Source organism: Pteronotus mesoamericanus, unplaced genomic scaffold (assembly GCF_021234165.1).
Source record: "Pteronotus mesoamericanus isolate MK-2021 breed Mesoamerican mustached bat unplaced genomic scaffold, CSHL_Meso_final contig_74, whole genome shotgun sequence".
In the NCBI taxonomy this organism is placed as follows: domain Eukaryota; kingdom Metazoa; phylum Chordata; class Mammalia; order Chiroptera; family Mormoopidae; genus Pteronotus; species Pteronotus mesoamericanus.
This window is the reverse complement of record NW_026555247.1, coordinates 43,425,218-43,453,185: the sequence shown is the minus strand read 5'-3', so window position 1 is coordinate 43,453,185 and position 27,968 is coordinate 43,425,218. Positions and strand designations below refer to the sequence as shown.

General features: G+C 66.5%; 1 protein-coding gene across 1 annotated transcript in view; it reads left to right on the top strand.

Annotated features, from left to right (window-relative positions):
* The window catches only part of MBP (myelin basic protein), a 66,634-nt gene that overhangs the window by 27,974 nt on the left and 10,692 nt on the right, over positions 1–27,968 (top strand). The window contains exons 4-5 of the mRNA XM_054583793.1: positions 8,358–8,797; positions 15,067–15,144. Of these exons, the coding sequence (XP_054439768.1) occupies positions 8,358–8,797; positions 15,067–15,144 (518 nt within the window). The remainder of the gene's footprint in view (positions 1–8,357; positions 8,798–15,066; positions 15,145–27,968) is intronic.

The following is a 27,968-nucleotide window of genomic DNA, read 5'->3' as shown; positions in this document are numbered from 1 at the left end:
AGACCGAGCTCCACTTTCACATTCTCAAGACCGAGGTGTCTCCAAGGTGGGTCCCGGCCCCGCCCGCCCGCCCGCCCCTGGTCCTGGCCTTCAGCGTGCGGCGTGCACCTCGGGGTCACCGAAGGCCACCAGGGCCACAATGGGACAAGTGAACGACTTCCAGAACAAAGGGACACAGGCCTCGCCGGGGCACAAACAGCAGCTGCGATGGGCGTGGCCGGCGGCCTGTCCCTGCGCCGGGCCAGGACTCCGACGCCCCGCGCCCGCTGGGCCTCGGTCCCGGTTTGAAAGTGCCCGTGTTCCGTTCCCGCGGGAGACGTTGCTCTTTCGAATCCCCCCTGTGGCGCTGCAGCACCGTCCCCCGCCCCCGACGCCACCGCGCCCCACCCCGCAGCCGGGAGGGGCCGGCCCGGGTCTCATTTGCTCCGGTGACGGGCGGGCAGCCCCCACCTCCTCCTCTGGCCCCGAGAGCAGCGCCGTCCGCGCTGGCCACACTGGGGAAGCCTTTATCGGGGCAGAGGGAGCAGCTTCCCGGCCGGCCGCCCCCACAGTCCCGCCCGCCCCGCGGGGGTCGGAGGCCTAGGGCGAGAGTCCGGTCCGTCCGGGCCCAGCCCAGGCCCCTGCCCTGTGTCCCGGCCGCCTCGCCGCCGCCGCATCACTGCGCTCCACGGGCGCCGCTGCTGGGCCCGGGGCCCCTCGCCCAGCACCCAGAGGTTCGGAAGCAGCCGCGCACCTGTGCCGGCAGGCGACCTCCGCCACCTGCACTGCGGGGACAGTGGCCAGAGGGGTGGCGGCGGCTTTCACCACAGACGCTGGGCGCGACGCGGGGCCCGCAGGTGTGACGCGGCCCTTAAGGACATAAAAGGCAGTTCGGAGCTGGTCTCGTCCGTCGCCAGCCAGCGAAACGTGGGCGCAGGGATGTCATTTCCGCACATTCTGATCGGGACGTGTCGTGTTGTGTCCAGGCCGTTCCTACCTCGGGGCTGCGGCGCCGTGATTTTCCAAATTATAGGTCGTTTACTTAAGGAGGCTGCGTCTCTCAGCAGCGACCGTGCCCGGACGGCAGGATCTCACGCACTATCCGATTTCATTAGAAAATTCACCTCTCGTTGAAACTTTTTTTTTTTAATTGCTTTAGGAAATTGTGTCTTAATGTTCTGTTCCTATCTCCTGGGGCCTCTGTTACAGACAAGGCGGGCAGGTGCCAGGCAAGCCCCTGGCAGCCCCGAGAGCTGAGGTTCCCCCGCACGCTGGGCACGAGCGGCACACGGAGGTCGCGTGCTAGGGGCGGGCCGATCCGCGAGCGGCACACGGAGGTCGCGTGCTAGGGGCGGGCCGATCCGCGAGCGGCACACGGAGGTCGCGTGCTAGGGGCGGGCCGATCCGCGAGCGGCACGGAGGTCGCGTGCTAGGGGCGGGCCGATCCGCCTCCACGATCCGCGTCCCTCTCAGTCCACTCCGGGTCCGCGTGGAATCACACGGACACGCCACCACCCCCACGTGACTGCCCAGCCCATTGCGATGCACGTGGAGATGAGAAGCTTCAGCCCCACGACCCCCCGCGCAATGGAGCCGGTTCGTGCTCTGCCGTGGACATTTGTGGAGATTCAGGAAAAGGGACTTGGCAAGGCGCCCCGGCCCTGCAGGGAGTGACGCTGGCCCAGCCCCCGCCGCGCCCCACCCCCTGGGGCCTCCGTGGTGCCGGGCAGGTGACACCGTGCACAGAGCTGCGTCCTTTACCTGCTCAGACACCAGGGCCCCTGGGAAATTCCCCAGGACTTGTAGGGAAGGACGTCAAACTGTCTCTGTGATAGAAGTGAAAAATGTCACAGTGAGACTTGGGAGAGTTGTTTCCTCCATTTGGGAGAACTTGGGAATACACACACATCCATACGTGTGTAAGAATTTATCACGACACATAAACGCTGACTTTCTATGATAATTTCCGTATGAAAGTGATCAGTCTACTCGAGGTTCTTCAACAAAACATGAATATAGGTTACCGTAAGGACCCATTGTGATTAGGTTAGAATTTTCATAAGTGAATCTTTGAAAGTATCTTTCCACTAAATGAAGAGATGGGGAACATTTTCCATGTCTGCCGTCGGGTACCCTATGAAAGGTAAATGGTATCGGATTATATGATCATGAACAATTATTCCAAAACGATTTCCAATAAAGAAAATAATGAACTCACGCAAAAAAAAATAAAATCTAAAAAACTAGTATGCACTTTGCTAAAACAACACATACCTAGAAACAGTTACAGCAGCAGATGAAGAGACTTACAAACATCTTGGACTGTCTCCTTCATTCCCTTATATCTAACTGAGACACCACCTTTCCTCCATCTGAACACTCATGGTTTACTGCCTGAGGTTTTTTCTTAAGTATTTCACAGAATACTCCTTTACATGAAGGGTTTGCGAGTTATTTTTATCTGTACAAGATAGCGGTGGCTGCCGCTGGCTGGTACAGGCCGCGCCTCAGGCTCCCCCTCGGAGCCGGGGCGTCTGAAAAGCAGACATTGTACACAGGCCCAGCCCTGCTCCAGACATTGGACAGCATTGTTCCTGGGGCTTCCAGGGACAGAAAGAGCGGCCGCGCAGATCGGCAGCTGTCCCCAAGAAAAAAACTAAAAGTAACCCTCTCTTTACTAAACGACCCAGGAGCCACCGTAGCGGCGAAGTTTTACGTTGTAGCCCAAGGGTTCTGCCCGCAGAACAGAATGTAGCTAGGCCGTCACTGATGCTGGTAGTTGCCTGGGTAACATGATAAACGTGTCCTCTGAATACCTACAAATGTGTTTAGAGGTGTGATGGTTCGACTTGACACTGCCTTTTGGTGAGGAGGAGGGACACAGCCACACAGAGTTAAAACCGAACGCCGGCTCCTGGTGCCTTGGAGGGCAGTGAGGGCAGGGGCCCTGGACGCGGGCCCTGGGCCGGGCGCAGGCCGGCGGCCCTCCCTTCTTCAATTCGGGGGCACGGCGGGTCGCCGTCGGACGTTCCTGCAGCTGCACGCACGCGCCCCGGAGAGCTCACAGAACGTCCGGCGTCCCCGTTTCACGGGGATTGTTGGGTCCTTATCTCTGCGGCGGCAGCTGCAGCCCGGCCCGGGGGCTGGCGCGGCTGCCATCGGTAGAGATGCCACACCTTTTTGCTGGTCGCAAACAGATAACGTGGGTTCTGTTGCACAACCCTCCTGGTGGGGGGGAGGGGGTTCCCCCCCAAGACTTTGAGTGGCACTTCTTCCAAAATAAATCATCTTGGGTTATGTGATTATCTAGCAACAGACTTCAGAAGTGACAGGGCAGAGGAAAGAGAACACGAGAAAATGCTAACACTTGGTTCTTGGAGTCGTACAGGACACACGTGTCCGTGAAGGGCGCAGAGAGGCGCCTCCTCTGTGTGGCGGGGGTTTCTAGGTCACACGTGATTCTGCATGAGCGCGTCCCTCGCTGCGTGGAGCGGCTTGCCCGGTTGAAGCGGCGTGAGGAGAGCGAGAGGGGAACGCGTGCCAACGCAGGCAAGCGACGCAGGCGCTCCAGCGCCCGCCCAGCTCAGCTCTCTTTATGAGAGGGCGTCGGGCATGCGGCGTTTGTTCTGGGGGCGCGACAGGTGCTCCACGTTCATCTCGGTGTTTCTTCCCCCCTGGTGTCCTGGAGATAAGTGAGCACAGCTGCTCCCCGCCCCCGCTGTCACTCACAGCCCCTCCCCCGCTGTGGGCGTCCTTGTGCGGGAGCAGCTCTTGCCCGGCAGCCCGGCGGGGGGGCCGTTCGCCCACAGCCACCTTCCGAGTCTGGGCCTGGGGCCCCTGCTGAGGCTCCGGCGTGGCCCTGGGGTCTGGATTCGATACAATGCACCCCAGAGGACTGGCTTCCTTTCGGCAAGCACACACGATCTTCTTGTTTAGAAATAACTGTCATTCGCCTTCTTCACGAAGCTAAACCCAACACACCTGTTGGAAGCCACCTCCCAGGCCCAGCCGCGGCGCCTCAGCCATGCAGGTGACGTGGTGCCGCAGCCCCTTGCTCCCGGGCTGCGAGCGTGCGCCCAGCAAACGCTGGCCCCAGACCCCAAAACGTGGCTTCTGGGGGTCTGGCCCCGACGGTCACATCCCAGCCCGCTCAGGCCGCACCGACGCGTCGCTCCTCAGGGCTCCGGTCAGACTGTGGCTCACACAAGGACCGACGGCGAACGGGTCAGGCGGTGCGGGCCTGTGGCCCGTGGCGGGCCAGCTCGGCTCGGCCTGTGGGCGTCGAGTTGCCTGGGGCACATGTTTCAGCTTTGCTGGCAGCACGTCTCTGCCTCAGGAGGAAGTAGGAAGCACGGGACATGGCCCAGGTCCCCGGGCCCCGGGGGAGGACAATGGGCCCGTGCCGGGGGTGGGGGTGGGGTGGGCCCGAGACCATCCAGAGCCAGGACTGGACTCCTCTGCCTGGTCACGCGCCCGGGAAGAGGACCCTGCGCCGGAGAGACACTGGGCCCCACGGGGAGCTTGAGCCTGGGCCGAGCTGTCCTTCCTGGGCAGCTCGTGGGGACCTGGCCGCTGGCAGGCGGCGGCAGCCCGAGCCCTCGGCCAGGAACGGGGTCCTTCCCGGTCCCGCGCAGCCCAGCGAACGCGGGGAAGCTTTCAGGGCGTGACACTTGTAGCAGGTGGGCCTGGGACACCCACGCAGGCCTGAAGCGCGGTCTTGGCTTCCTCCTCTCCCCTAATCAAACCGGCGGCCGCTGCCACGAGGCCCGGTGGGAGGCGCTCAGAACCGCCTGGACGGACCCCAGGGACGGAGGGCCGCACGGAGTCCCAGGGGAGCAAGTGGCCGGGGCTGGGAGCCGGGCCGCCACGGCCTGCGTCCCCGTGGTCGTGGAGAGTCGTGATCCTTGGGACAGAGGGGCTGTGGGGCCCGCCCGAGGTGCGCGTGGAACAGGCCCCGCGTCAACCGCGGGCTCTTTGTGTTTCAGCTCCTCACGGCGACGCCGCCCGGGCCGGGAAGCCAGGCGCAGGGACCGTCATCCCCGCGTGGGGCGCAGGGACTCGGGCCCCACGAGGGGCCCCCGGAGCCGCGGCGCGACCTGCTGTGGGAGGGCGCGAGGGGCGAGCCCTTCGGAGAGAATAAAACTACGTGTTCCCGGCACACAAAGGAGGCCTCAGTGCGAGCCGGGTGGGCCGATAAGACTCGTTTGTGCAGAGGTTCTCGGGAGCTGCTGCGGGAGCCGGGCGGGCGGCCGCGTGCCTCTCATAGATGCAGGATTTCTGCCATAGCAAGGCCCAGCCACGCCGACGCCTTTTGTTTCCCTCCCCCTCCGCGGTGGCCCCGGGCAGGCCCGCCGGGGACAGAGCTGCTCTGCAAACAAGGAGGGTCCTCTTCAGCCCTGGCCCACACGGGCGAATTCCAGGCCCGCGGCCCCTCTGCCGGAGCGGCTGACCGGCCTGGCCGTGGGCTCGCAGGCCCTGCCCCCGAGGGAACGGACAAGCGGGCAGGAGACGGTTTCCGGAGCAGAGGCAGCCGCCCCGCGGGGCCGAGCCCAGGGAGCCAGCGTCCTTGGGAGCAGGCCTGCGCGGGGGGGCCGGGGCAGGGCCAGCAGACGGGCCGCCGCCGCCGTGAGCAGGAGCCCCTCCACCGCGACTGCCTCCAGCAGCCTCTCCCGCGGTCGCCGCCGCCGCCGGTGCCGCCCCCTGCCTGCTGGTGCTGCCGCCGTCGCAGGCTGGCGCAAAGCCACCAAAGTCCCCCGGGGTTTGTTCTCGCCCCCCGACCAGGTAGCTGTGTCTGTGTTGAAGGGCGTGTCCTGCGGCCGGCGGCAGGGTCTGCACGGTGGTGGCACGTCGTCGGTGATGCTTCTGCGACGTCACGCCCCAGCCTCACGCCCCAGCCTCACGCTGTCCCGCGGGCTCCGCGCCAAGATCGGTCTCCATAGACGCTGGGCACCAGGCTTTGATGTGATTGACGCTGATATTAATTCACAAATTAAAACTGCCCCCAGCCTTCCAACAGCGCCGCGCGGCCACAGAGTCCAGCTCCCCGGGCCCCGGGTGTGCGGGGAGAGGCCGCTCTCAGAGCACAAAGGCCCCTCTCTGCGCCTCACAAATGGCCGTGTTCAGGGACACAAAGCCCAACTGTCGAGAAAACGTTCGCGTTCAGCTGCGCCCGGGTTTGGTCAGCGTGTTTAACCCGGTACAATGCGGGGCTGTTTTCCTTTCCATTTGCATTCATTCCTATCAGCCAGAGTCCAAAGCACAGCTGGAAAATCGGGCCGTTTCTGGGGAAACCTGTAAATTAGCTTTGCGTCCCTGCAGAAGCCCGCAGCTCTGTGCTGGCCAGGGTCCCCACGTGGCTGCGACACGGCCAGGCGTTTCGACAGTGTCCCCGCGGGCAGAGGCGACCCCGCGGGCATGGAAGGCACGCGTGTCCTGGGCGCCGGGTTCCAGGGCCGGGCCTGGCTGCGGGGGGCACCGACCCCCTCCCGGGCGAGGCCCTGGGCCGACCGCCGGGCCTGGGCTTTCTCGCCTGCCAGCGCCCTGGTTCTCGGCGGCGGGGGATGGCCCTGCTCTGCAGAGAGGCCAGCAGGCCGACTGCCCAGTGGCTGTCGCTCGCCTGCGCTCACCGGCCGCGTGTCCCTGAAGTCTGGTCCCCGACGCGCGCCTGCCGCTGTCCCCTTCTCTCGGGGGGCGGGGCGAGGCCGGCCGCCCCCGCCTCGCCACCCCTGCCCTCCGCGGCCCCCGCCTCAGGCCCAGGCCTCCCCGCGGCCCCCGGGCCGCCCCGCCGGGCTGACCGCGCCAGGGCCTGTCCCGGGGCCCTCCCCTGCGCCGAGGGACGGCCCCACCCCACCCCACCCCACCCCGGGGCGCTGCGGCGCGGTCTCCTGCCACCCGCTGTCCCTCCAGGGGCCTTGCGGCCCCCGTCCTGCTCTGCATCCCTTCCCATTAGTACGTGGCATGAAATTACATACTATGTCCATTTTCTGTGGCTGTTGCAACAAAGCACAGACCGGGTGGCTAAAGACCGCAGGCGGGAGGGCAGGAGGCGGGGACCACACTGCCAGCAGAACCTCGCTCCCTGCAGCTCCCGGCCCGGGTCCGGCCTCCACCTGCCCGTGCGCCTGGCAAGCCGGGGCGCCCCTTGTCTTGCAGACACGGTCCCCGCGGGCACGCGCCCCGGCCTCTTCCCCGTGTGTCAGAGCCCAGGCCCCGGCCGGCTCTCCGTCGCCCCGACCCTGTCCTCACTCGGCGGCCCTTGCAGGCGGCCCTGCTTCCAGACGAGGTCACGTTCCCGGGGCCCAGGGTTAGGCCGGGGACACCCTGCTGTTTGGGGGGTGTTGTTCATCCCGCACGTACATTTTCACTTGTGTTCCTGCGCCCACAACTCACCTTGTTCACCTCTGTGAACCAAACACCTAGCACCCCACGTTCCACTTCTAGGTGCTCAGTAAACGGCGGGTGAGCGGGCGGGTGAATAACTGGGGGGGTGGGGGGTGGGTGGAGGAGTGGATCAGTGGGCAGTTGGATGGGTGGGTGGTTACAGAGGTGGATGGGTGGGGGGCGGGTCCGTGGGTAGACGCGGAAATGACGGGAGGCCGTCGGGCACACACCAGCGGGCAGTGCTGGACGGTCAGGTGGGCGGACGCTGTCCCTGGGAAGCGTGAGTGAGCCACATACTCCAGGGGCGACGAGGGACGCTTGGAGGGGACGCGAGCGGAGCCGACGGACGCTCGTTCACACCTGGCTCGCACCCGGCCTGCGGATTCCGTGTGTTGCCACTCTCGAGAGAGCTGCTGCCTTTTCCTATAAAAAGCCCAGAGGCGGAGGCCGAGCGAGAGGCCCCGCCCCCGCTCCCAGGGTCCCCGCGGCTGAGCGGCCCGCGGGGCGGCGAGACCAGCGAGCCCTGAGCGAGCATTTCTGAGGCGCGAGGCCCCTGTGGCATCCGGGCGCAGAGTTCTGGGCGCCTGGTTTTTTACAAGACAAAAGGCTGCGGGAAGTGCCCTCTCTACAGAGAACACTAAAAACAGCCTTTGTCCAACGAACGCCCCCAACCTTACGCCCCGGTGGCTCTCAGGTCCTAACCGTCCCCTGTCCTGCGCTCCCTGAACGGAGCGGGGCCAGCACGCGGGGGACCTGGGGCGGGGCCGGTGAGCTCCGCCGGGAAGCCCCGTGGGCCTCACCTAGGGTCCCAGATGTGCAGTGGCAGGGCCTCCCGGGCCTGGGGACAGGGAGCTGCCGTGGGGCGGCCTGGGCGGCCGCGGCGCTGCGCGGCGGGGGACAGCGGCGGGTTTTGTAGGAGGCCGGGGGCCAGCCCGTGAAAGCGGCATTGTCCCGGCGGCTCTGCACGGCCCGCAGTCACATCTCCCCGTTGTTTGCAGGAGAGGCAGATGTGGACCCGAACAATGGGCCCCCCCCGCAGCGCCCAGCGGTGACAGACTCCAAGAGCTCAGCGGACCCGAAGAATGCCTGGCCGGACGCCAACCCAGCTGACCCCGGGGGCCGCCCCCACTTGGTCCGCCTCTTCTCCCGAGATGCCCCCGGGAGGGAGGACAACACCTTCAAAGACAGGCCCTCGGAGTCCGACGAGCTGCAGACCATCCAAGAGGACAGTGCAGCCGCCACCGCCGGGGACCCGGGCGTCATGGCGTCACAGAAGAGACCCTCTCAGAGGCACGGGTCCAAGTACCTGGCCTCCGCGAGCCCCATGGACCACGCCAGGCACGCCTTCCTCCCGCGGCACAGGGACACGGGCATCCTCGACTCCCTGGGGCGCTTCTTTGGAGGTGACAGGGGTGTGCCCAAGCGGGGCTCGGGCAAGGTGAGCTCTGAGGCGTAGGGGAGCACGGTAGCGTGGCCGGCGCAGGAGGGAGAGGCGGCGGCTGCAGCGGCGGCTGCGGCTGCGCCTCCCGCCCGCCCGGGACTCGCTCTGAGCTGGAAGGGCCTTCGTTGTCTTTGCTGGAAACGCTTACAGACCCTTGGGGGCCAGGGGGGCTGCCACCCTTGTTGCCACCAAGCTCACCCTCTTTCTCCCCCTCCTCACAAGGGGTGGCCACCAGGATGTGGCCTGGGATGCGAGGACGCTGTGACTTCTGCTCCCCGGGGCAGCGAGGGTGCAGGGCGGAGCCCCCCGCCCCCGTCTGCGCGGCTCCCCAGTCCTTCGCTTGGGGCTTATGGCTGCTGTGGCTTCTGCCGCCCTCGCCTGGGGCACCGACACCGGGGGCGCGCGTTGCCCCTTGGGCTGAGGGCTGCTCGCCCCGCGTTGCTTCACAACAATAATGCGATTGAAGACTCTGGCGCCGCACGGCCTTTGAGTTCGCCGTGAGCAAATTTTTCTCCTTGTCTGAGTGGGTTAGGGGCGCGGGCCGTGCCTGTGAATCAAAGCTGTAGTATTTTCTGATTCCATTGATTTGAATCTAGAGTCTGCGAAGCTCCGTTGTTGAACTGTTCTGCAGAGACTCACGCGGGACAGGGAAGAGCGCGCCTGCCTTGGGCGCCTTCCCCGCAGCGTGTCCGGCGCTGGTTGCGAGCGGGTCCCGTGGGGCCGTGTGCCCGGACCCCCGGGTGGCATTCCGGCAGGGAACGCGTGGCATGTCACGTGACTCGTTCGCGCGTGGTGGGGCGGGGTCGCGGTGGGCGGAGAGGGGCTTTCAGAGCAGCCCGGCTCCCTGAGCCCACACACGGGTCACGCAAACGCCGCTTGTCCTCTGGCCGCGGCCGTGCTCATTCGGGAGGGCCTGTGGCGGGGGGGGCTACGCAGGGGAGCAGGCTGTGGCCCCCCCAGGGGACAGCGCCCGAGGAGGCCCGGGCCACTCAGGTCAACGAGTTTCTGAAACCTACGTTGGTGTCTGACTGCCAGGCCGCAATGACTGGGGATCATGAAATTGTCGAAGGTGACAGGCGCCCGTTCCGCCTGCCGTGCGGGAGCGACGGCCCGGGGTGTCGGGCGCCGGCGGCATCTTTGCCGCCGCCTGAGGCCCCAGTCCCCGACGGGGCGCGCACCATGACTTCGGGTGGACCGCACTTTATGTCTGTTAAGGGCTTGCAGAACTCATTTTCCGGTCGGTTCCTTCTGCGTCTAGTTACAGCCACCTTCCTTCCCTTTGGGGCCGCGTCCGACCCGGAGTGCGGGTCACCTGACCCGTTTCTAACGCCAGCACCCCCGCGGCTGCCTCGCCGCGCAGCCATGTGGCCTCCAGGCCCCGGTCCCAGGCACGTGGTGCTGCCACCTTTGAGACCTTACGCTCCGCTGAACCCAAGGAGCAGGCCAATGTGTCTAAACGGTGCGCCAAAAAACGGTTAAATGTCTGAGGAGCGTATGTTATAAAATAAGCTTCATGTACATGGCATAGTTTAAGTGAAAATAAAATCGTGAAAGCACTTCTCTGAACCACGGTGACTTTATCTCAGAATGGAGATACACACACGTAGGTCTTTTTTTCCTTTATGGGGATTTCTACCTTCATTGCTTTTAGTCTCCAGTACTTTCAGTGAAAAGATTCCTGTTTCAGACGTTGGCGCCTGCAGGGCACGTAGGCTTTTAGGAATCCAGAAAAACCAAAGCGCTTCCACAGCAGCTTTAAAAATGGACACGATGCCCAAGCGGTTGTTTCAGACTTTTGAAAGGATCCGTGTGCTCAGCACTGACTGTCGAATAAAGGTTTTTAAACGACCCAGCTTTGCCCCCAAGGGCCTCGACGTCATCGGGGGCCGCAGGGTCCCCGCGCGGTGGCCCCTCGCGAGCGCGGCGGGGGCGGGGGGGGCACTCCTGGCGGTGGCTGTTCCGCCCCCCTGGCTGGGGCGCACGGGGAGGGGGGCCGCACGCCCCGGAAGCCTGCAGGGCAGGGCGGGGGGCTGCGGAGGGCCCGGCTCCGCCCTGCGCTCGCTGTGCCGTCTGCCTGGCAGCAGCGCCCGGCCCGCTGTGCCAGAGGGGTCCCTGGACGGGAGCACGAGGCGACGGGGATCCTAAGGCCTGGCCATTGCCGCCCATGGAAGCCTGTGCGCCACTTCATCCCCGCTTCCCCGGGGATCGGCTCGGGTGCCTGGGGGGCCCGCGGGCCGGGCTCCGCCGGGCGCTGTGTCGCCCCCACCCTCCCTGGGCCTGGGCCAGAGCTGCCCCCGGTCCTGGGAATGCACCCCACCCCCACCCCCTGGGGGGCGGGGACTTGACATTCAAGGGAAGTGCCTTATAAATTCCCTGAGGAGGCCGGATCTTTTGAGAGGCATCATGAAAAGGGCATTGATAGAGAACACGCTCCTTTGTCAGAAGGAGGAAGAGGGGGCCGCTGCTGGCGAAGGCCCGGGCCCCCCGGCCGTGGAATCTGGGGCTCGGGAGGGGCGCTGGGCATCTAGGGCAGAGGGCGACGCGCGTGGTCTGCGCGGAGAGGGGGCCCCCCGCGGCCTCGCCCTCCCTGCCGTCCCCGTGGAACCTGCGTTGCCAGCCTCAGTCCTGCAGGCCCAGGCCTCGCCGGCCAAAGCCCGGCGCCGTAGCTCACAAAGTGCTTGTCCCTCTTTGTCCCCACGCGGGAAGGTTTACGGGGTAGCCTAGCAGGACCCGGTTTCCCGGCGGGGCCGCAGGTGCATTCCCCCCTCTCGGCACGCCTCCAAGGGCGTGGGAGCCAGCGCCGGCCCTGATGTGCCCGTTCGACCTGCGTGCTTCCCCTCCGGCGCGGGGGACAGGCGTTCCGTCACTCAGTGCCACTTCCGCACCCGTGACAGGATTGTGCGGGGCGAGCGCCTTGCCGTTCAGTGCCACGCAGTGAACTCATCGTGCCGATGAATCCGTGTTCTGTTTCCCGATTCTCTTGCACTGCCTTTTCATTTCATTTAGCCCCATTTTCGTTCTACAGTAGCTTGCTTCCCTGTTGCTAACATGATACCCTGCTGCGGAAGGTGCCCTGTAACCCTGCGGGGAGGGGGACGTGGGGAGCCGGCAGGGGGGACGCCGCGGGAAGCGTGTCCCACGCCGCCGGGGCGTGGAGCCCCAGAGTCACGCCCCGCGGCCGCGCACCCGCTCCGCGCGGCGGGCGGCCCAGGGGAGCCGGCCTCTGTGTGCAGCGGCCCTGCCACGCGTCCGTTTGCCACGCCATCTTTGTAGAGAAAAGCCAAACGCGGCGGCAGGTGCCTCTGTTCCTGCACCCCAACAAAAGCGTTTGGAGGTGGCCCGCAGGAGTTCCCGATCCGCCCCGCCGATCTGTTACTGATCGGCGGTTTCCCTGGCTCAGCCGCCCCCGTCCCCCGTCCCCTGTCCCCGGTCCTGCCGCCTCCCCACGCCCTGAGCGCCTGGGTCGGAATGCCACGCCCCGGGGCGGGGGTCGCGCTGCTGCGTCCTCCTGCGAGCGAGCGCTGTGAACTGTGTCTGTTGATGGCTGTAAAGGCGGCTGCCTCCTGCTGGCTCTGTCCCAGCGTCACTGTGCGATGGAATTTTGCCTTCAATCTGTGCCTCCCTTTTTAAGCACCTATTAAACATGTTAACAGACCGAGCGTGGCGTACTAATTGCCTGTGACTTTTTTCAGTTGTCCTTTTTGGTGTCCCTCCCTTACTAAGCACAGTTGTCACTGGTGTTTCTGGGTCCGGATCCCTCACGACAGGTGAGTCCGCGGGCCCAGCCCCGCTCCCCCTGGGTGGGGCGCCGCCGCCCCTGCTCCTCCTCTCCTCGGAGGCCTGCGGGCCTCGGTCTGCGCTCCCAGCTCCGCGCCGGCCTCCCGTTAGGACCGTCCCAGCTCTGCGGGCGTCTCCCTCAGACCACGCCCTGCACCCGCAGGGAGCGGCCGCAACAGGCCCTTCCCCGGTCTGCGGCCCACACGCAGCCCGGCCGCCCCGTGCGCACAGGGGGGGGGAGCGCGGTGTGAGAGGACCCGAGGGGAGGGGCCCGCTCTTCCTCAGACGGCTTCCGGCACCTGAGACGAAAGGTAAGCTTGGGGCCACGGCCCACGAGCGCAGAAGCGTGGACGTCAGGAGCCCGACCGGCTGAGTCCCGGGCGCACCCCCCGCTGCGGTCCCATCCGCACGCGGCCCCGTCTCAGGGCGTTTCTCCCCCTCGCAGCCGCCGCCGCCGCCGCCGACGCACCCTTGGGGTGCAGGCGGCTCTGATGGGGCCGGGAGCTCTGGCCGCCCTCCGAGGGCCTGTCGCCTGCAGGAAAGCTGCGCCCAGGGCCCCGTGGGGCTCACAGAGCGCGGGTGGCGCTTGGGGACAGCGGGAGTCTCCCCATGAGGTCTGAGCGGCGTTGTCCCGAGGTTCCCACGATGGCCGCACACGCCCCTAAACGCTCCGAAATCATCCTCCTTCACAGGAAATAGCAAAAGGGGAGAAAAGGCAGAGGCAGCGCCCCCGGAGGGCCCCGCTGGTGAGGGCCCGGCCACGGGCCTGCCGCGCGGGGCTGTCCTTGCCCTCGCCCACCAGCCCTCGTCGGGGACAGGGCCCCGCGCCCGCACCCTCCGGGGACGCTTCCTGCTCTTCCAAGCAGCCGGGCACCTCAGCCACCGAGGAGGCGGAGCCACAGCTGCCCCCGCTCCTGCCCCGCTGGGCCGGTGGCCGCAGGGAGCCCAGTGCTCGGCGCCTCCCCGGAACCCCGGCCCGTCCCCGGGGCCGGGGCCTGAGGCCTGCAGCCCACCGCCCGCCCAGCCCCTCCTGTGAGCCCGGAGCCCCAACGTCCACGTGCGGCCGCCCGGGCGCTCGGCCGCCCCCAGGGCACCAGGGAGCGTCTCCGAGACTTTCCTGCTCGTGAAGCAGGACAGTGTCCTCACCAGAGGAGGAATATGTTACAACGTCCCCCTTGGCCTGTGGCCACGTGAGCAGCGTGGACGTACCTGTCCCCTCTCTGAGGGCTCCTGCCCCCCTGGGGACGGCCAGGCCTTGTCTCGGCAGAGACGCCACAGGCTCAGCCCGTAACCGTCCCCACAGGGAACAGCCTCCCCCTTCGTGCCTGTCCCCAGCATCCCCAGGGCCACGAAGCAGGGCCTCCTGGCCCGAGCCAGCTGCGCGGACTCGCCTCTGGCCCCAAGGGTGGGAATGTGAGGACAGGTCTCTGTGTCACGACTCAGTTTATTTCCGCAAATGACCAGCATCTAACCTGTTTACTAAAAATCCACCTTCTCTGTGGCCAATTCAACACCTCCCTGGAAACCCGTGGCGTTGACGTTGCGCCTGGACCGCAGCGCGGTTCTCCCTCCGCCTCCCTCCTCCCTCCCTCGCTCTCCCTCCCTCGCTCTCGGTCCCCATCCTGCTGTGGTCAGTCTAAAGAGGGGACCTCCAGGCCACCGGCTGTGGTCCTGTAGTAACGTCGCCTCGACCACACCGCTTACGGGTGGCAGGGGCTGGCCCGGAGCTGGTGCAATGGCAGCAAATACAATTTAGGGAGATTTATAACCACGGAGTTCAAGTCCACGCATCGCTCCCGCCGAGGAGTATGAAATCCTATTACAACGAGGGAGAGTGCCCGCGCGAGCCGGGCCCCCCGTGGCTGCCCGGAGTGGGTCAGAGCCCCCGGGGCTCCTGAAATGATGTCCTTACCCCGAGGGGGCCCGAAAGGACGGCCACCGGTCACCCCGCGCTGCAGGCACGGTTTCCCGTGTGCATCCAGCGCGGAGGCCGACACACGTGCTATAAAAGAAAGAAAAGCAAAACTGCAGATAAACCAATGGGACCTCTATTGGTTCCACTTCGGGCTACAAGACGCCCTGCCGGGCCTCCCGCCAGCTCAGGGCTGGCCTCCCCACCCGTCCCGGTGGCCCTGCGGGCCCGACGCGGCCACGGCATCAGCAGCGCAGCCACACACTCGGGCACAGGGCCTCGGGGGAGACGCCGCAGGAAAGATCTCCTCCCTGAATCTGTCCTCCTGTTCCTTCTGACAGCTGCCCGCCCTGGAGTCCTCGGGCTGGAGCTGCCCCTTCTTCTTCCCTGTGGCCCCCGGCCCCCGCTCTCGCGGCCTGTCCAACCCCCCGGGTCCTCTTACGTCCGTCCCCGCCCAGCCCTCCTCACCACGCGGGGCTCGACCCGGCCCGGCCAGGAGGGGACGCGGCTGGAGGACTGGGGGCCCTGCCCTCGCTGCCTCACGGACTCAACTGGCCACTCTGTGTCCCTCCGGCAGGTTCCCTGGCTCAAGCAGGGCCGGAGCCCTCTGCCCGCTCACGCCCGCGGCCAGGCCGGGCTGTGCAACATGTACAAGGTGAGTCGCGCGCCAGCCTGCCAGCCGCTCCGCACGGCCGCCCCGCGGGCCTGTGTCCTCCGCCCCCCGCGGCCCCCACCCACACAGGCGCTGTCTGGGGCGTGGTCCTGTCCGGGGGCACCGTGGTCTTTGTTCCCCGGTGCCTGTAAGTCAGGTCTGGCAAAGCGAGGGGCGGCCCCGGGAAAAGCCAGCAAAGGACAGCTGTGCAGGCGGAGGCAGGCCCCCCGCGGTGGAGCCGCCGCCTCGTCCTCGGCGGGTCCTGCGTGGGTAAGGGCTGGTGGCCAGGCCCGGGCAGCGGGCAGGCTCTGGGGTGAGCTGACGGGTTTCACAAGTCCCTGGTGCCTGGGGAGAGGCGGCGCTGGCCCCGGGGGGCCAAGGGTGACTTGGGAAGGTGGCTCGCACCTGCCCGGGCACACAGGTCCTATGAACACTGGCGTCGGGCGCCCACTAGGGGTGGCTGAGTGGAACTCTCACAAGGACAGGCGGCCTTGGGCTGCTCACCTGAGCTCCCGAGCTCCCTGGGCGGGCGGGCACAGTTGTCTCCGGGCGTGGCGGCCCCGCCTGCTCAGGACGGCAGGGAGGAAGGGGACGGGGACTCGGAGGGGGCCCTAAGCAGCCCCGAGTCAGGCTGCCGCTTGAGCACGGCAGGCGGCCACCTCACGCTCCTGCTGCCGCTGACACCGGCCGGCGACAGCAGACACTGCGCCGCCGGGGCGCCTGGGACGGTTCCGACAGAAAGGGCGGGAAACGCGCACTCGCTGGGGGATGGGGAGCGTGCTTCTGCCGTGACCGACGGGCCCAAGTGGGGGGCAGGCCACGCCTGGGGGCTCGCCTTCAAACGCACTGAAGGCCGTGCCTTGCGCTGCAGGAGGCCTGTGGGGGCCACAACCCGCGTTCCCAACGCACCGTCCGGGGGTCTCTGCGCGACTCTGGGCAGCGAGGGGAGCCCGGGCCCGGCAGGAGGTGGGCGCGTGGTCTGGAGCCCCTGCCAGCTGCAGAGGCCTGTCACCCGCCCCCGGAGCAGCGGCTGTGGGCTGCGGCTTCCTGACAGGGGCTGGTCCGTTCAGCCACAGCGGGGGCGGGGGGGGCGCCCCTCGGCCCCTCGGCCCCTCCCAGGGCCGGGCCTCGCGAGGTTGGACAGGACGCTGCTCGCTGCTCGGGCCACGATTCTCCTGAAATGAGTCTCGGGTGTGGCTGTGCTCGCTTTTCAAAGGGCTCCCCACGGCCCCCCGGTGAGAGTGACCCCGCCCCTCCCCCAGGAGGCTGGCGGCCCGTCAGCCCTGAGACAGTCGGCCGCAGGGAGCCAGGGGGCAGCACGGGCCTCCTGTGGGGACCCCAGGCCTGACGGGCGGGAGGGGCCGGCAGAGGCTGCACGAAGCACCTGGTCATGAAGTCCTGCGTGCGGCCAGCTTGCTGCGTTCACCCGGAGCCACCCGGACGCCCCCTGCCCCGGCCTGTCCTCTAAGAGCAGAGCCCCCGCAGAGGGGTGGGGACGCCGTCCCGGAAGCCCCGGCACGGGGAGGGGAGCGGCCAGGGCACGGCGGGGGCGGGGTATAGGGAACTTCCCCCCGACGCCTCACTGTCTCCTTTCAGCAACTACGGGCCGAGCAGGGCCCCTCGCCTGGCCCCCTTCTCCCCCCCAGACCGACGCCTGCCGCGTCTGTGCTGGACGGGCCGACCCTACGGCTCCGTTTCCCCGGGGACGGGCTTGTAGCACCTTCACTGCCGCCTCCCGGCGTGAGGAAGACCTGGGTGGCAGTGTGCGCGTGTGAGCCGTGCGCACGCACCTGTGAGGGGCGGGGGAGGCAAGACAGAGGTGACGGGAAGCTGGAAGCGAAGAGGCCGCCCGGCGGGGTCCCCAGCCACTGCGGAGGGCGAAGCGTCTGTGAGGCCGCACCCGGACACCCTGCTCCCGGCGGCCCGCTCGGCCGGGCCCTGCTGCCCAGTGCTGCCCCCGCCGGCGTCTCCGCACCAGGCAAGCCGGACGGGCGGCCCCCGGCCTGAGAGCCACAGCCCTGTCTTCGGCAGAGGCGCGGCCGCCACGCACGTTGCACCGCGGGAGGGCGCCCAGGGCCTCCCCCGAGAGGCAGCTCCTGCCTCTTGTGAACGCTCCCCGGCCCCCTGGACTCCTCGCTCTTCCGAGGAAGGGGCCGCGCTCCTTGGGGAGCAGACCTAACAGCTGACCGCACCCCCGGCACCAGGAGCTGGGGTGTCGGGCCGAGGGGCTCTGAACCTAGAATGTCCTTCCCCTGTGGTTCGGAACCCCGAAGGTGACGCCTGCCCGCTGACCTTCCAGGGCATTTGTCCTTGTCTCTGCACCTGCAGACGCACCATGAGGGGTAAGAAGGACCCTCTTCCCAGGAGCGGAGACGGGACGCCACCGCACAAAGGGGCTCCCGCTGCGGGTTCCTCAAGGGCCGCCCCCACGGGACTTCCTGGGTGGCAGGGGACCTGGCAGGGGCCCAGTCCTCACACGGGGCCGTGGCGTGGCCGTGGGGACAGGAGGGCGCACAGGTGGACAAACAAGATAACACTCGAGAAGCGGACAGCATGCTGGAGAAGCAAGAAGTCCGAGGGAGAGATGGGGAGGAAAACCTACAGGGGGACCCCCCCCCGGCAGGCAGGCGGATCCTGCTCACCCCGTGCCCCCACCCGCGCAGCCCTGCGCCGCCCCCTCACCCAGCCCGGCCAGCGCCCCGGGGCCTGGCGGCTGCAGACGGGCCCCCCGCGCGTGGACAAAGCACGCGGAGCCGCGACCTAGGAGCAGCCGTCTGCCCTCCCCGGCACTTCCTGCCTCCCGGGCTCCGGCCGCGGGCCGGGAACAGAGGGGTGGCCTCCGTGCTCCGTGTCTGTCAGACGCTCGTGCCGGGCTCCCCAGAGTCTGCTCTGCCCCCACGGCCACCGCCGTGCCGGGGTCCCGGCCTGTCCGGGGAGGGCGTGTGCGGCCCCGGGGTCCCCCCGAGACACTCTCCGCGGCCGGGCCCCGCAGCCGCTGCCAGGCCCGGGAGGCGAGGGTGCGGGTGGCTGAGGGTGCGGACCGCCGCGTCGTGGGGAGCGGGATGGGGACCCTCAGGTCGCAGGTCGGAGGGCCCCACCAGGGCTGCCCGTGTCCTGGACCCTCCTGCCCCCCGCCCCATGAAGCTGCCTTTCATTTTCCACTATTGGAGAAGAAACGTGTTCCCGGAACAGCCAGCAGGCAACCTAAAATCTCTACCTACGTCGAAGGCTCGCTGGCGGATTTCCCCAGCCACAGAGGGCCGCCCGCGGGCTCTGACACCGCGCGGCCTTCTCTGAAGAATCGGCAAGCGTGCGGCCTCGATTAAACGTACTCGGGCCCCTGATTCAGCCCCAAACGTATGTCTGAGCTCGCCAAGAGCAAACGCAAAGGCAGGCTGCCCGTGCCGCCTGATGGGCTAGCGGCCTCTGCCACTGCCCTCCGCCGAGACGCCTGGGAAGCTCTCGCACCAGAAGAGCTGCAGCCGCTTCCCGTGACACTCAGCGAAACAGGCGCCCAGGAGCCGCCGGGCCAGAGACTTCTCGGAAGGGCCAGGACAGGGCGTCACAGGGTCAGCCTGGGGGCCGGGGGGCCGCAAGATCAACGCCGAGTCCCTCTGGGCCGACTCTGAAGGGAGACATTCATAGCTTGGCTTGCAGGTTGCCTGCGAACTTAAGGTGTTGGAAACAGGAGCCGTTTTCTTGGCCTCTAGTCTGCCCTGGGCAAGGGCCATCGGGACATAAAGACTCACGACCCTTTCCTGCCGGCGGCTTCCAGGAGGCCCGGGGAGCGGCCGTTTGCGCATCAGCGCCAGCCGCGCAGGGGAAACCAAGGCGGCCTGCGAGGTGGAGGAGCTGACCAGCAGGGAGGGAGCCCTTCGCCCCGGCCCTTCCGCCGGAGCGCCCGCTCCCACGCAACCTCTGCAGAAGGAGGGCGGAGCGCGTGGGGCAGGAGAGACCGCACGGCAGTCCGTCCGCCTCACGGCCAGCGGGGCCGCGGCCCTCAACACAGAGGCGCTGCACGCACAGGCACAGCGGCATTATTAGCCCTTTCTCAGGGAAGGGTCGTGTTGCTGATTCCGCGGCGCACTCTGCGCGCCGCCTCCCACTGGCGGCCCAAGGAAGAGACGGCGCGGCCGAGGCCGAGGTCCCCCTGGGGCCCCCTGACCGGCCCCGCCGCGGCCCGGGTCTGCGTTCTCTGAGAGCCACGGGAGCGCGAAAACGTCAAAAGGCAGAGTCCTTTCTCCGCTCACCCTCCACGCCCCTGGTGAGACCATCGCTCTGGAGGACAAGGGTCCTGAACGCCGCTCGGTGGACGTTTGCAAACGGCCGCGTGCCACGCCCGGGTTAACGGGGCAAGGGGCAGGGCTGCGTGTCCGTGGGCTGCTGGGCGGGCGGGCTGGTTTCGGTCGCGTGAACGAAACGGACCGGCGCAAGCGGTACAATCACCTTGTGTCAGGGCGCACTTTCCACTCAGAGCGGGACCTGACCAGCCCCTGGTCTCAATCACATGGAAACGTGTCCTTTAACACGATAACCAGCTCGAAGAGTCCCGTCTTGTGAACCCGACTGCCTGGGCTGCGCGGGACCGTGAGCAGTCAGGGGACAATGGGGACTCCACACGCACACTTAGCGGACGTCCACCGGCCCTCACGTCCTCCCTGCGGACGCGCGTGCTGCCAGGCTGTCTACATTCGAACTCCACACAAAGCGAGGCTGCAGACTCTGAAGAAAACAAGCAGCGTGAGCCCGAAGCGGAGCCGGGCGTCCTCTCTGTCAGCGTTGCCTCCCGCCGCGTGTCCGGCCGCGTGTCCGGCCCGTGGGCCTCCCGCCGGCTGCACGTTTCGGGTTGGGGGCCTGCCTGTCACCGCGCGTGGGATCCCCGAGACCCACCGGGCAGAGCGGCCCGAGGGACCAAGCCCTGGACGGACAGTGAGCGCGTCACCCCGCCCTTCGGTGACAGGAGCCGAGGGACAGTCCCCGGGGCAGGGGCAGGGAGGGTGACAGGCGCACATACCCCGTCCTTTGAAAACGGGCAGAGTCACCTTCTTCCTCTTTTTTAACATGCGTCCTCTGGGGACACGGGGAGATTAAGGAAGTGCCAGAAAGAAAACTGTCACGGCTTCTAGCTGCTGGAGGCCACTATGGAGACACGTTTGAGGGGCTCTGCCGGGAAGCCTCTCGGTAGCGTGCGATTCTGAAGCGGCACTGCGGCCGCGTCTCGGGGCAGGGCGGCCTGAACGGGGCCCCGGGGTCGGGTCCCTGTCTCAGGGCGGGGCGTCTGCAGACGCCCGGTGGCCGGGGCTCGTGGTGACGGGCCACCTCTGCCAACAGAGCCAGGGCCGACCGCGGGTTGGGGGACAAAGCCGGTGTGCGGGACAGCTGCCTTGGTGGCCAGCATGCCAGCGCCCGAGGTCACGGTGCCGAAGGCCGGGGGCTCCGCGCGGGGCCGCCCAGCCAGCCCTGCCAGGGAGGTGACGCGGGCGCCCCGCCCTCCTACCTGAAGGACCAGTTTCCCCGAAACTGGCTCTAAACTTCAGTCAGAGCCCAGGGAACAGATGCAGTTTCTGTTCACACCTGTGGCTGGAGGAAGCCGGGGCGCCCGCCGTGCCCCTGGATGCGCGGCTGTCACGCACCCGTCCTGTGTGGGGGGGGGGGGCAGGGCGCGGGCTCTGGGGGCGGTTGCTGTCGCCCCGCGGCGGCCGCTCAGGGTCACGGGCCTGGTGACTCACTGTTGCTGTCTCTGCCCCTCACCTGCGCCCTCCCAGCCGCTCACGCCCGGGGAGGCCGATCGTGGGCGCGGGGCGGCGAGGGGCCCTGGGCCGGGACGCCCAGGCCTGCGACTCCCTGCGCCTCGTCCTTGACTTTGGGACGGGAAGGTCGGTTTAAATGTCTCTCTGACAAGCAGCAGGGAAAGAGCCAGCGCTCTTCCTTAGCCTTCAGCACACACCCCCCAGCGCAGCAAATACGAAATGTTTCAAGACGCAGCGTTTCCCTTGGAGAGGAAATTGGCTCATCCCCGTGTCTGGGGTCAAATCCGGATGCAGGCGGCTGGTGCAAATGCCGCGCCCGTTCGCACGATGCGGCCACTCCAGCCTAAGAAGGGAGTCTGCGCCCCCTCCGGGGACCCGTGGCCCCCGTATGTGCGGGGGACACGCCGCTCCTGGCGTGGAAGACCTCAGGGCTTGCCGCGAATCGGAAGGCAGGCAGTTCGCGGGCGTCCTGCCGTGTGGGGAGCGGAGCCACGCCGCCCAGACCAAGTGCACGCGCGCCCCCTGCTGGGGAAGGGCGGCGGCGCAGGTGCGGGGAGAACGAATGTCCTAACTCAGGGCCCTGAAACCGCCTCCTGGAAACAGCAAGTGGCCTCACGAACAAGTGAAACGGTTGTCCTCTGCCCCCTGGCCTTCCTCCCAGGATCTTTAAAACTTCCTAGGTCACGTTAATTTACCTGCCACCCAGGAGCCGCTGTGCCAGCCCTCCTGAGGAAAAGCTGTTGGACGGGGAAGCCCGGCGGGTGGAGCATGGAGTGACACCCAGCAGGCCCACGTGCCGGGCGCGGCCGGGACCGCGGCCACGGCGCCCGCGGCCCCCGAGCTGCCGCGGGGCCGGTCGAAACGCCTGAGCACGAACGCAAACGAGGCCGCTGCCGCCGCCGGCAGATTTCCTCTACAGACGTTTACATTTTATTTGACTTCTTCATAAGAGGAGTTGAAAAGCTCTAATTTTTGCCAACGTAGATGAATTTTTCAAATTCCGCTGTCCCAGCCGCAGCCCCACAGGCGGGGACATGCGCGGAGTCGGGGGGGCCCTGCCGCGCGGGCCCCTGTCTCCCACGAGGACCTGCTGCGGGGTGGGCCGCGGCGGCCCGGTCCCTCTGGCCCAGCCTCCGCCTTCCGGGGCAGCCACCCCCGCGCCCCCCTTGGCCTTTTCTCCCCCTGCGGACGAGGAGGCGCCTTCGAGCAGGACAGACGTGGACGAGGAGGCGCCAGCCTTGGCCAGTAACCGCAGGGGGCTCAAAGCTTGGGCTCTTTTCGACCCCAGTGACCACGATTACAGAGTGATTCGCCAGAGACCAGCCAAGTGTCTTTACAACTCACTCCGTGACAAGGTCCGTCCTCCAGCAGGGACCCCCAGTGCAGTGGCATCCGGCAGGGGACCTTGTGTGTCACGCGGGGGCGGAGGATGTGGAGGGACGGACGGAGGGAGCCGAGCCGAGTGGCCCGAGGTTTCAGCGGGGACTCTCCCGGCCGCCCTTTGCCCGCCCGCGCCACCCCTCCAGCCGGGACTGGGGGGCCTCAGGTCCCCTTTGCGCCCGGAGAGCCGCATGCCGCCCTCCATCGTCCCCGCATGTCCTCTTCCTCCGGCACAGCGCCCCCCCACCCGACCCCCGGCTGCCACCGCCTCTCCCTCCCAGGCACCGGGCTCCGGGCTCACGGGGAGGCAGGAGAGGAGCACACCAACCTGCTCCCCATACGTTACGAAATACAACAAAAGCGCCTCACCAGGCAGGCCCTGCTCTGCCCAGAGACCGACCGCCAACCCCGGAGCTGCATTGCACGTGCCTGGACCCGGCCACTCTACGAGGGGACAGGGGACCTACGCCGGGAGGGGACCACTGCCTCCGTGCCGGCTGCCCGTCCTGGGCGGCAGCGACGTGGCGTGCGCGGCACCCCGGGAAGGTTCGGCGCCCGGCGGGCAGGCTGGGCAGGGCAGGAGCGCGGGCGGTGTGGGCGCCCCTTGGCCCGGCGTCGGGGGCCGCGGGACCGTCACAGCCAGGGTGGCTCAGGTCAGGTCAGCAGGGGCCGGGTCACACCAGGGCGCTCGGCACAGTGGCTGAAGGTGGAAACAACCCAAACGTTCGTCCCCAGGTGAGCAGTTCGGCAAAACGTGGCGTGTTCACGCAGCGGCGTGTTATTCAGCCTCGGAAAAGGGAGGGAATTCTGAAAGGGTTAGGGTGCGGACGGGCCGCGAGGACACGACGCGGAGTGAACCGCCAGGCACCACGGGACAAGTACGGTGCCCGTCGCCTCTATGAGGAACTTGGGGAGTCAGATTCCTAGAGACGGGACGTGGCACGCGGTGCCCAGGGGCTGGCGGGGGCAGGGGGCAGGGGCAGAGTGCCGGTTTGGGAAGAGGAGGCGCTGTGGGGTGATAGGTGGAGGCGGCAGATGTGGCACTACCCGCGATGCCGCTGAGCCGTGCGCTCCCGCACGGTGAGAAGGTAAACCCTACATGGCATATGTTTTACCACAAGAATGACTTTAAGGGCGACTCCTGCCCTTGCGTGAAGGCCGCGTCCCGTGACCGCCTGGGCGAGGGCGGGAGCTCGGCTGCGTGAGACGGTCGGAGCCCCGGGTAGAGCCTGAGGACGCGCCCCAGGGGACAGGCCACGCGGGGCCCCCTTCCTCCTCTGGAGCGCTGCTCAGAGGCGGCCCCAGCCGCACGGCGCAGGCCACAGGCCCCCAGCGAGGCTGCTCCCGCCACGTCCTTCACGCGTGAGGAAGCGGCGGAGCCCAGCGCGCCGCATGGCTCCCCACGCCGCACAGGGTCGCGCCCGGACTGGGGGTCTCCCGGTCCCTGCGAGGCGCCACCAGAGAGACGGCTCCGTGGTTCCCTTGTCCCCTGACGCCCATTTATATCCTCTGAGTGTCCCTCCGCGAGTCTCACTGGCTGAAGCTGGGGGTCACGTAGAATTTTTTCTTTTTCCCTCCAGAAGATTAAAATCAAGCAGGAGAGGAGAGATGCTTGTGAAAGCCGAAAGGGCAGCTTGATGCCAAAGGGGTGGGCCAGCCTGGAGGTGCCACGTTGCTCAGGGGACAGAGACGGGTGGGGGCGGGGAGACCGACTGAGAAGGGCAGCTGCCTGGGCGAGAGCGTGGAGCTGGGGGTTGGGGTGCACTAAGCGGAGACCCGCCCCCCGCCTGGGCAGAGCCCATGGCAAGGCCATGCCGTGGCGCCGTGTGCCTGCACAGACAGACCGTGTTCAGTGGCTTCATTTTATTTTTTATTGTATTGTATTGTATTGTATTGTATTGTATGTACTAACCGACAGGAAAAGTGGCTGCCTGTGTGTGCAGCTCTGCAAATTCTGGCGCCACACAAAGGCCCCCCGAGGCCTCCCGCCGGCTTTCGTGCGCTCATGGCGCAGCCCTCTCGCCCCGCCCTTGCCCCGGCCAACGCCACGCTGGGCACCTCACTGGGGCTGACTCTTTTGAAAAACGTGCCCAAACTGAGACAGGACAGGAAGGAACCTTCCTGGAATGTCCTCTTCCACCGAGCACGGGGCCTTGGCGATGCCTCAGAGCAGCCGCCCGTGTGGAAGGAGGGCCCCTCGTCTCGGCTGAGCAGGGGCCGCAGCCCCGCGGGCACCGGGGCGGGTGGCGGTGTATCGATTACGAAAGGGGCTGCTGCGTACGTTTAGGAGCAGGTTTTTTTACAATGACATTTTCATGTAGGATTTAAGTTACTTTTTCTTTAAAAATTGGTGATCAAGATATGCATTATAAAAAACACTCCTCAAAATGCCGGATTTTTCTTTTGTCAGCAACAGCAGGAAATAGGATTGTCAGGTCACGTGGTGAGCACACGAGTAGCGTTGGGAGAGCTCCAGACGGCTCTCCAGAGCGGCCGCACCTGCTGCCCTCCCACCAGCAGCCCCCGAGGGCTCCCGTCGCTCCACGCTCCACGTCCTCCTCACCTCTCCGCGTCATCAGTACTTCTTTTTAATTTATTTATTTTTAGACAGAGGGGAAGGGAGGGAGAGAAACGTCCATGCGTGGCTGCCTCTCGCGCGCCCCCTCCTGGGGACCTGACCTGCAACCCAGGCCTGTGCCCTGACTGGGGATCGAACCGGCGACCCTTTGGTTCCCAGGCCGGGGTTCAGTCCACAGAGCCACACCAGCCGGGGCTGATTTTAAGTTCTTTGTCATATATGTGATCTGTAGATATTTTGTCTTATTCTGTAGCTTGTATAGTCATTCTCTTAATATTAAGTGTCCTCTGCAAAGTGCAGTTTCAATGTTGATCAAGTCCAACATACCAATTTTGTTCACGGGCCGTGTTTCTGGTGTCAGGTCTAAGACCTTGATGCCTACCCCAGGTCATGAAAAATTTTCCCTATTGGTTCCTTCTAAAAGGTACAGTTCCACATTGTAGATAAGAGATCTGGGGTCTGTTTTGGCTTAATTTTTGTTTAAGGCTTGGCTGTGGGTCGCGGTCAATGTATTGAGCACAGGCAACCAATTGTTCTAACGCCGTTCGTTGCGAAGACCAAAACCATTCTCTCTGCGCGGAGCTGACTTTACGCCTCCGTCAAGGACCGAGTGGCTCTGCCTGTGGGGGTGTCCCGGGCCGTGCGCTGCTCCGCTGGCCGGCGCGTCTGCGCCCCCAGCACCGGCTTGATGGCAACAGGCAGAGGAGACCTGAGAACCAAGCGGCGGGACCCCTCCCGCGTCAGCCCCCTTCCCTCCGCTGCCTGGCGGCCTGGGCCCCGGCGCGCTTCCGGGCGGTGCTGGAATCCACGGGCCCCGCCGCACCGGCCTCGCCTGGGAGTGGACGGGAAGCGCAGGACGTCTGTCGGGCAGGCGGGGGGGGGACCTGGCCCCGCCACTGTGCCGACCTGTCCGACCCTCGGCTCTGAGCGTCTCCCCGTTTAGCGACTCTTCTGTGAGGTCTCCCACCAGCACTGCTGGGTCTTAGCATAAAGGTTCCTTCTATGCTTTGCTAGATTTGTACCTGCCCCTTTGCTTCTTTGATGCTGTTCCAACAGCGGTCCTTTAAATCGCCTTTTTCTTACCTGTTCCTCATTAGCGTAGAGCGACGTGATTAACTAAACATCTTTAAGCGCCAGGCCGCCACAGCGGTGAGGCAGGGCGCCCCACAAGCAGGAAATGCTCATCGCGTGGCGCGGTCTGGGCGGAGTTGCCAAGCGCCTTTTCCACGAACGCCCCTGACCCCTGACGCCATGGCTTCGAGGGCCTGGTGCCCTCACCACCGTCACGTGTTCCTAAGGAGGTTTCGATTCCTTTCCCCGTAGAAGATTGGCGGCCCATATGTTCAGTGTAAAAAGCACAAAAACAGGTCGTTTTTCTTTGGGCCCTCAAAGCAGGTGTGTATAATTCCCCCGTGAAACAATATTGTCATCTATGTAACACATCACTAACTATCTCACGACATAAATAAGATGTAAGGAGACCCGCTCGGTGCGACGGAACGTCCACTTCCTTGAAAACCTCTGGGGCGCGTTGAGGCTTTTCTTCGTTTGGCCGCGGGGTCAGTGAATCGAAGAGGACGCGGCCTCTGTGACTCAAAGCACCAAAAAAACGGCACAGAGACACCAGGCGACGCGTACGTTGGGCTCTGTCTTTGAGCTGAAGCCATGAGGATGGTGTCTAGTAAGGAACTGCAGCAGGCCGATGAGACATGTAAAAACGTTTGCCTTCGCGGAAGGTGTCTGAGCGGTTTCCTGGCTCGGCCTTTAGCTCTTCACCCTCGTCCCACACCCCCCGGAGCCGTGAGGTCAGACGGGCATCGGGCACAGAGAAGGCCACGGGGAGGGAGAGGCGCGCTCCGGGGCTCCAGTGGGGAGCAAGTTAGAACAAGAAGGGCTGCCCTCCCCCTGCCGCTGACCACCCCCAGACACACGGGCTCCCACACGCAGCTCAGGGCCCGCGCGTCCCCAGAGCGGGTCGGAACCCCGAGTGCTCCGCCGGCTGCGGGCCGAGGAGCCTGCGCAGCCACGGGGCGAGCCCCGGCCCGAGCCCCGGCCCAAGGGAGCGGGCGCGTCAGACTCCGGCGCCCACCGGGCGCCTAGCTGGAGAAAGCTCGCACAGGACACGGCGCGCCTTGAACAGGGGCTGGAAGGGAGCCCCCAGCAGCTGCAGGCGGCAGGGAGCCCCGGCGGGGGCGGGTGCTATGGGCGAGGGGTCCTGTCTGGAAGTGGGCTCCGTCGGCGGGCCCTGGGGGCCCTGGGCATGAGGAAGGGGCTGGCACAGGGTCCTCGTCTGCGTTCCGAAACTCCCTCTGGCCGGGCAGGGAGAACGCCTGGACGGCTGCGTGAAGCCTGGGTCCCCGGGGGACCGGAGCACAGGGAGCTTCGCGCTGAAGAGTGGGCAGGGCCCTCAAAGTGCCAGGGGGCGGAGCCAGCCTCGCGCACTGGGCTGGGCCCACTCGCGGACTCCTCGTTCCCCGCCGGAGAGGTGGCCATCAGCCGGGGCTAAGGCAGAAAGCCGAGAAGGCCGGCCACCCCGATGGCCTCGGGGCCCGGGGCCTCCGTGGAGCCCACAGGAGGTTGTGCGGGCCGCGCGGAAGGAGAGAGGGTCAGGCAGGGAGGCAGAGGGCCCAGCCGCTCGCCCTGCTGGACAGGGAGCGTCACAGAAGGAGCCCCAGCTGTTTCCTGTCCCCCGTGGGGGAGGGGAATGAGTGCAAGGGCCGTCCTGAAGAAAACCTGCCAGGTCTGAGCTGCGTGGACAGGGACGCGTGGGACAGGCCCGGCCCCAGCCCGGGGGTGATGCGGGAAGACCAGCCGCTGGGGAGGTCGCGGGGGGCGGGCCGTGCCCCTGTCGCTGCGTCGCCCCAGACTGGGCGGGCTCAGTGCCCCTGTGACCGGGGCCACTGGCTTTGAGGGACAGGCTGGTTCACGCGATGGGACCCCACAGCTACCAGTGGGCTAGTCTTGGCGGCCGCGGTTGTTCCCTGCGTCACCCGAGCGTCTGCCCTCACACGCACCAGGAGCTCGGGGAAACGCCGCCTTCCTCTCCGCGCTCGCCCACCAGGTCCGTCTTAGACAGCACCCACCCCCGTGCCCTTCTCGGCCCCCGGCCGTGCTTAGGT